This window comes from Camelina sativa, chromosome 3 (assembly GCF_030686135.1).
Source record: "Camelina sativa cultivar CO46 ecotype springtype chromosome 3, ASM3068613v1".
NCBI classification, from domain to species: domain Eukaryota; kingdom Viridiplantae; phylum Streptophyta; class Magnoliopsida; order Brassicales; family Brassicaceae; genus Camelina; species Camelina sativa.
The window spans coordinates 10,545,462-10,554,286 of NC_141882.1; the positions used below are offsets into that span (position 1 = coordinate 10,545,462).

At 30.0% G+C, this 8,825-nt stretch overlaps 1 protein-coding gene and 1 pseudogene across 1 annotated transcript; one reads left to right on the forward strand and one right to left on the reverse strand.

The window, feature by feature from the left end:
• The first annotated feature begins 4,660 nt into the window (after window positions 1–4,660).
• On the forward strand, window positions 4,661–5,471 carry LOC104776608 (uncharacterized). Its single transcript, XM_010500703.2, has one exon. The coding sequence runs from the start codon at window positions 4,738–4,740 to the stop codon at window positions 5,269–5,271; it is 534 nt and encodes a 177-aa protein (XP_010499005.1). The 5' UTR covers window positions 4,661–4,737; the 3' UTR covers window positions 5,272–5,471.
• An 890-nt stretch (window positions 5,472–6,361) lies between these two features.
• On the reverse strand, window positions 6,362–8,714 carry LOC104778868 (uncharacterized; annotated as a pseudogene).
• Window positions 8,715–8,825: the final 111 nt, after the last annotated feature.

The following is an 8,825-nucleotide window of genomic DNA, read 5'->3' on the forward strand; positions in this document are numbered from 1 at the left end:
TCAGCCACTTAGAGGATTCCAATTTCTAGTTGTATTAATTTCAAAAGGTAACTATATTTTAGCTACAATATATTATTGTTCCACTTTTTATGGTATGTACTATATAGGATTCGAGAATATGTTTATTTGAATGATGAAATAAGATTATTCACTCCATTTTTCATGGTAAGTAGCTTGTAATGGTTTAATTATTTCCTAATCAGACGTTTTTTTGTTTTTAATTTTGTTAGATAACTAATCCAAAGAATAAGCATTAAAATTAGGATCCGCGTCCTTCCCAGCCCAGATTCGAACGGGTTATCCTTGATCCGGATAGCTTTTTATATGGTCGCTTAAATATCCAAATTTTTAGCCTTTAAGACCATCTCGAATGTATATCTCTATTTTTTTCTCTAAAATAGAATAACTAAAAAATAGAGCACTGTTTTTCTCCAATGTATTACTCTATTTTCAACTCTAAAATAGAATTAGTGTAAAAAAATAGAGGTGAGAATAGAGTTGCTTATATATAGAGCAATCCTATTATTTTCTCTATTTTAGAGTAAAATGTATAGTAGGGTTGGAGCAAATATTGCTCTATAATAGAGTTTTGACTCTAAAATAGAGTGGGGTTGGAGATGTCCTAACTGCCTTTTTTTTTTTTTTTTGATTGCTCTTCCATTTTTTTTTTGAGATGGTATTGAATAGAATTCTGCATTTTTATTTCTTTTGAACTCCCTAACTATAAATGTTTAATATTTAATTTAGAAAACTATTTGAAAAACTTAATATATTCAAAATTAATTATTTATGCTTTATACACATATCCAAATAATATATATATATATATATATATATATATATATATATGAAATCTAAGAATATATCGTTATAACTTATAACCAATTATTAAAAGAGTTAGTCATTTGTTTATTTAATAATTGTTACCATTGTTTTAGGAAAGTTTACTTTTTTATTTTTAATTATGTAGGCAATTGGACTTGTTTGGTAACATGGATATATGATATGATTTTTTTTAAAATCTCTGATTTGTACTCCCCATTTAATAGTATAGATAATCATACTATTAATTATTAAATCATTTAATTATACCCAAAAAGTGGAAATTAGGACGCGTTTAGCACACTTTATTATTATTATTATTATTTTTTTTGCTTTTTGACCAACAAAGCATTTTATTTGAGTACCAATGTATCATATACTATACCATAGAAAAATTTAAGAGCATACATGTTTTTTTCACCATAGTCATTTCAAAACTTTAATTCTGAAAACAATTTTTCAAAAAGCAACTAATCATACTACAAGTATAATCTGATTAAACCCCCAAAATTAAGAAAAAAATAATCATATTCATTTTGAGAATTAGGTTAATATATTAATGCACCAACCACCACCACCAAAAATACTCATTCCATTCCATAACTGTCCTGTTGTCTTCTATCTCGGCCTCAATAATTAAGTGGAGTCATTGCACTAAATTTAGATAGTCAGTTTTATTGTATTTATAGAAATATATATATATATATATATATATATATATATAGAAATCTTAGACTTTGATGTAATTGTTTTTAGTACACTTTCACTCAATATTGCACTGTCTTCTTTTCGACATTTTCATTTTCAGTTCAGTACCTTTATCTACCATGTAATAACCATATACAGTAAAACCTCTATAAATTAATAATGTTGGGACCAAAATATTTTATTAATTTATAGTGATATTAATTTATCTATAAATTAATAATTATTATTTTATAGTGTAAATTAACAATTATTAATTTATAGGTATATTTTTAATTGTTTAGTTTAATAAAAATAATGAATTGAGACAATTTTTGCAAAATAAGATAAGAATTTTGGATGTTGTAAATTTTATGGTATTGGAATTGAATGTGAAATAATTAAAAAATATTATTGACAATGAATTAAAAATATTATAGACAAATTCACTTATACATATGACATAAATATTCAAATTTATGAATAAGAATATCTATTCTCGTATTTTAATAGTCTATCAAACTATGAAAATGTAAATGATGCATATTTAGTAATTGAAAATTTTAAAAAATTTTAGCTGTTTTATGAAATGTTATAGAATATTTTATATCATTATAGTTTGAAGATACAACATAACAATTGTTTTACATATATGAGGTTTAAGAGAAACATACTTTACTATATCAGCATCTAAATATATATATATGTAAATTTACATGATTATTAATTTATGATATTATCGGAACCATATTTTACATGGGAATTTCAAAAAAAATATTATCTTATTATCTTATCGAATTTTGTTAATTTTTACACTGTCCCGACTTGGGACTAGCAAAATTTATTAATTTATAGTATTTATTAATTTATAGAGTATTAATTTATAGAGGTTTTACTGTATTTTCTTGTCAAAAAGAAAAGAAAAATAATAACCATAGATTTTCATGTTAATTAAAAAATTATTTATTTATAATCTCACTAAATCAAAAAATATTTTATGCATATCAAAATAACTGATGTTGAAGATTTTTCATGTGGATTTTTTTTTTAAAAAATCATTTATTATCTACATAAACACAATTTAAAAATAGTAAAAAACTAGTATCAAAATAAAAATGGTCATATTTGCATAGAAAAGTGTCGTGAGCAATGCCATTTGGATCAAAACAGACAACAAACTTTGATGAATTTTAGCATGTGTTTATTAAATCTGCATCATATTTATTACGATTTCATTTAAGTTTTTGTTCAATTCGTTATGCATCACTTGACCTGCACTAATCATATTTATTTACGTTTGATCCATTGTCACTATCTGGTTAATTAGCTAAATTTCTTATAGAGCATACGCCCTATAAAGTCATATGGTTGGAGAGAAATAAAAATACAGATTCAAAGAGGTAAATAAGTTCAAATACAAAAAACAATACAATTTTAGTTAGCATCAAAATTTCTATTGTTATACCATTTTCAACCTTACTAATATCATTTTTTTTTGGTAGAAGCCTTACTAATATCTGATTATTTTCTTTCTTAAAACCCCTTTCTTAATTCATCACGGGTGTCGGCCCCACTTAATAGTTTTTGATAATCAACCTGATTATTCGCCACACTAGTTAGGTTATATTAATTGGAGTTGTTACAACACCATTATCGAAATTATTAGAAGAAAAAAAGGAGATTAGTCCTTATCTTTTTCTTTTCTTTTTGATACAGCAACCGGAAAATTTGAACTAAATTTCTCTTTGTACTCGGGTATCTACAAAAGCCACGGGACATTCACCAGAGGTCGACCACAGTTTCGTTAATACATAGAATCTTGAACATATAAATCCAATATATTCGTTTTTAGAGAGTATAATTATAAAGGGTAATTTAATTGGTCTTCTTGAACTCTGAGATTCCATATTTATCGTTGACAGAAGATTTGGCTGCTACTTGTTTTAGAATTAAAAAGGAATTAATTGAATTGAATAATTGAAAAATGCATTTGTCTAAGTTACAGCTAGTCAGCTAGAGAACAGCATCTGTGACTACGATATATGTATGTTGAATTGTTGATCCTAATCTTTGACTCTTTTTATCTTTCTTTTTCTGCTTGATGGGGTTTTATCGCAAGGTACATGGCTGACTTCTCCACGTAATATTTTTTTCGTTATTCCGAAGCTTATTTAGTACCATCTTGAAAAAGTTGTTTTAGTTGGTAAATGATTTGTCTAATGATGACCGAAAAAGATTGGCTTTGTGTATGTTATGGCGTTTTTGGGCCGCATCACGCGTGTATATACGTCTTTTAATATTGGATTTAAAAATACATATATAAAAAAATATAAAAACACTACTTATATATTATGTTCTCCGATTTAATGAAATTATACATAAAACAATATTGTCTCTCCGATTTAGTGAAATTATGCATCTACACTCAAAAAGGAATGATATTATCTTGACATTTCCATACATATATATATATATATATATATATATATATATATATATTTATATATATATGGATGTATGCGTTTGTTCTTTCTTATTTTTTTCCTACCATGTCAATAAAAAAAATTGAACTAAGATTCTTTTCTCACTTAAATTTCGGGACATTCTAATTTATTCCAATAGTATCAATGCCACAAACCATTTGTATCTACGCATTAATTTGTGTGATTTGATCTGTTTATCTAAAAAAAGGATTAAATGTTTGCTTTCCAATAGCCACTAAAAATTAGTTACGTAATAGATTCTTCTTAGTCACTATCCCAAATACAAAGCAATAGTTTCTATTTTCCGTTTACCCTAACATTATGCAACCACCATATAATAATATATCTTCTTTCACAACGATATATTTTCTTTACTACTAAAATTTAGAAAAACATCAAACCTATATTGACATCCTTTACGGAGAGCATTGTCCTAGAAAATCCTGTCAAACATATTTTACAAGTATTTGATTTTATACCATCTCCCCATATTAACTAGTTTTGAGAAGACAAAATATCGCATAAAACACGAATACGTTTAAACCTCAACTCATTCACACGGTATGAGCCTGAATTCATGCAATGAATTCGGTAACATGAAAATTTTGCAAACTAAATAATAATCTGTCCTTAATTAGTTATCTCTTTTGTTTTTTTTTCTATAACAAAATCACACTTTCTTTCTTTTCTTCTTTTTTAATGTACTCATTGGTCTCGTCTAATTAATGTCAGTTTATAGGTGGAGAAAATGACAACACCAACATATACTCTTTTATCCATACGATCATGCATGTTCTTACTATGTTTTAGCATTGGCTTTGGTCGCAAAAACTTACAAGACAAGCTCGGTGACACTAAATTTACGCCCGTACCTGTTGAAGCAACCGAGCTTACAGCCGCTTTGGTTACTAATTCCGAAGCTAGAGACATTTCAAGTACTATTGGTTTGGGAGAGGTTGAAAGTCAAGAAATGCATCACATTTACATAGGAACAGGTAAAGATTCGAGTCTCGGAAATAAACAAGACAATATAAACTCTGCGCCTACAAAGACTATTAGGGGTACCGTTTCCATCTCATTCTCATTTCCTGTCATCAAGATTCGAATTCCTATTCCAAATCCAAATTTTACGGTGGCTATGGAAAACCAACTCATTGAAGAAGAGATTAAAGGTATTGTCAGAACTCCAACGAAGACTAATGAGTTCGGTATTTCCCTTGGAAATGGCGGTCCAGAGCTCGATATCAGCTACAAAAAACTAACCCCAACAACCGCATATTGAAGGCCTTGCCAGTTTCCTATGAACTGATATTGTTATGGTTTTAGAGACAAATATTTATGGTGACCAAACCATCGAATATAAACAAAATATGTAGTGATCTTTAACAAGCACCTTGCCAAAACCTTTGAATGAAGAATGAAAAAGGGTATATGTGAAACATTTTCTTACATCTATTTACTATATGATTTAATTTCGGGTGATATACATGTCCTACAAATTTGTTCAAGTGAAGATTTGACGAATTAATTACCAAGGCGTTTTCAACCACTACTTCAAGAAGTTACTTCATCATACTAGATTGCGACATTTTGACGATTTTAAGTGATGTACTCAAGAGGGGGAGTAAAAACGTGTTGCACTTTTTTTCCTGAACCATGGTTTTCCCCACTGGATTTTCCTGGTAAAGTTTTTTACTAGGCATCATCTCATATGCACATTTGGGACTACATTTTTATAATGTCCATCTAATGGGAAGTATTATAAATAATTCTATTGTTGTTTAGATGCATATTAGTGTAAACCCAACATCCTAATATTGTATCCCTATATATATGTTGTATCATATAGAATAGAGAATAATATAAAAGAACAATTCTCTAAACCTCTCGTTTTAACATTCTCAGTAAAATTTAGGGACATTCTAATTTATTCCAATAGTATTCCATAAACCATTTGTGTCTACGTATTAATTTTTGTGATTTGATCAATATTCGCTTTAGAATTAATTAAAATTTAGGCATCAAAACCCCACTACCCCTCTAAATTAGACACTATCGAAATGGTGTTCGGTTTTAGGCAATGTTAAAAAAAACGCTAGGCGGAGAGTAGGCGGCATCCCTCCGCCTAGCGCCTAGAACGATTAATCGGCGCCTAATCGTTTTAAGCGGTTTAGGCGGGTTTGAATAAAATAATATATATATATATAATAAAATAATCATATAGAGTTTAACACTTCAACCTAATAAAAGAATATGAATCAAAGTTATAAAAATCAGCAATAAATTTTAGTTTTTTTTTAAAATAAATAAATTGTAATGATGATCATGATTCTAATCACTATCTCCTACTTCCTAAGAGCAGCTCTGATCTTCTAAAATCCATGCTCATCATCTGATTCAAAATCAATATCAACTTCTTCGCCTTCATCAGATTCATCAAGCTCCCTAACCAAATCTTCATGTGTGGTTGTGTCTCCTAGTTCCACATCTGCATCTTCAACAATCCAATCTTGAGCATGAACAACAGTATTTGCAACTAGTATGTCCATATTCTTATCTTTTTGCTTCTTTCGTTTGGCCAACAGTCTCATGTTGAATTGGACATAAACAAGATTGTTCAACCGTTTTGTTTCAAGTTTATTTCGCTTTTTGGTGTGCACCTAATATAATTTAATAAATGAGAGACAAATCCACAATTTTATTAATTTATTAAAGAAAGAAATCTTGTAGTTTGAAGTAAATACCCCTTCAAAAGTACTCCAATTACGCTCACATCCTGATGAGCTAGTCGTCAAAGACAAAATCTTTTTTGCCATTGTTTGTAGTTTAGGAACTTCAACTCCATAAAAGTTCCACCATTGAACTGCAAATACATAAGTTTATTAGTAAATTATAGATAAAAAATATTCAGAATAAAAAATAATTATAAAACAAACCTGGATCAAAATTTTCATCATTCTTGGAGCATCCTTTAATGGCTGTTGGATGTCCAAAGTTTCCCTCTTTTCTAGTATACATTGAAAGTTCAGTGTTGATGACAAATGTCTGAGTATTAAGATCATTAGGAAAAAATGCATCAACACATTTAAAAGTAGCGGTAACCACATCTCGGTCGAATTGGATACTCGAATCCTTATAAAAATAATAAGGATTCAAAAAATATGCCACCCAATGAAGAGGACTATCAAGTCGATCTTTACCCTTCTGATCAATGATATTAAGTACAGGTCTATAATTCTTCTCAAGATTTCCTAGTGCCTTACATATCTCTTTCTTTGCTTCTTTTAACTCTCCATGTAGAAAACCCATTGTCGGCTTCTGATCTCCATCAACCAATCTAAGTACTCTAACCAACGGTGCAAAGACTTTCAAACACATTTCCATACCATCCCAAAATTCCATACTGGTTGTTGTGTTACGGGCTGCGAGTCCTTTAGCATGCTTTGCCCATTTACATTGTTTCCATTGATGGCTAGCAAACATCATCTTTAAACTTTCTTCCTTCTCTACCAAACTTTGCAAAGTAAGAAATGCAGATGCAAATCTAGTTACTCCAGGCCTAACAATGTCTTTTCTCTTAGTAAATTTTCTCATCATGGACAAGGTCTGGTGATGAGCGTATATAAAAATGGTAAATGCCTTCGCCATTTTAATTGTTTCTTCAAACACAGGAAGTTTAGAAATGCCTTCCACCATGAGATTAATTGTATGCGTTGCACAAGAGGTCCAAAATATGGTGGGTCTCACCTCTTTTAACAACTTTGCAGCAGCCATGTTGTTAGTGGCATTGTCTGTTACTACTTGAACTACATGATCTCCACCTAATTTTTCGATGCACTCATTGACATACGCAAATATATATTCACCTGTATGGGAATCATCAGAGCAATCTTTAGAGGAGAGAAACATGGTACCTTCTTTGCAGTTGATACAAAAATTCATGATTGATCTTCTTTTTCTGTCTCACCAAGAATCTGTCATAACGGAACAGCCGTTCACTTTCCACTCATCTTCTTGTTCTTTCATCAAACCTTTCACTCGATCAACCTCTTCCTTTAACAAAGGCTCCCTCAACTGATATTGACTAGGTGGAGTAACACCTGGTCCAAATTGTCCAGCAGCCTCAAGCATTCTCTTAAAATCATCATTTGCAATAGCATTAAAAGGAATGCCATGAGAATACACCCATCTAGCAACATATTGATGCACCACATGTAATCTATCCTTTGCAATAACATTCTTGATATGTTGTTGTTGTTGTGTCAATATTGGACCTTTAGGAGTTTCAGGATTGATGCTTGAAGTAAATCTATCTATAGGACCAAGCATGCGAGCACTTTTGTTTGCTCCCATCCCTTCTACCTCAATAACTTCTTCATCCCCCTCTTGGTTTTCATCAATATTTACCGTCTTTCTAGTTTCCAGATCTGCCATTCGAACTCTTTTCTTCTTATTTTTTGCTTCTAGAATTGCTAACTTGCACTTTTCCTGGTCTTCTTTTTTAGATTTTGGGCAAGGTGCAACATTCCCTTGTATTCTAGCAACATGTTGCTTCAGTCTATGTATTCCTCCAGAAAACTCCTTTCCACATAATTTGCATTTCATTTTGTCCAAATTTTTGGGATTTACCAACATTCCAAACTCCCAGCCAACATCATTTGATTTTCTCTGCAAATTTGTAGTCTCAGGAACTGTAGTAGAATCTGATGTTGATGACGAAGCCATCATCTATTTTGGAAAGAAACAAAACAATTAAACAAAAGAGTCACGAAAACAAACTTGACAATTAAATATTCATACAGAATTATTATTACTAAACTACTAAACTAGTAAACT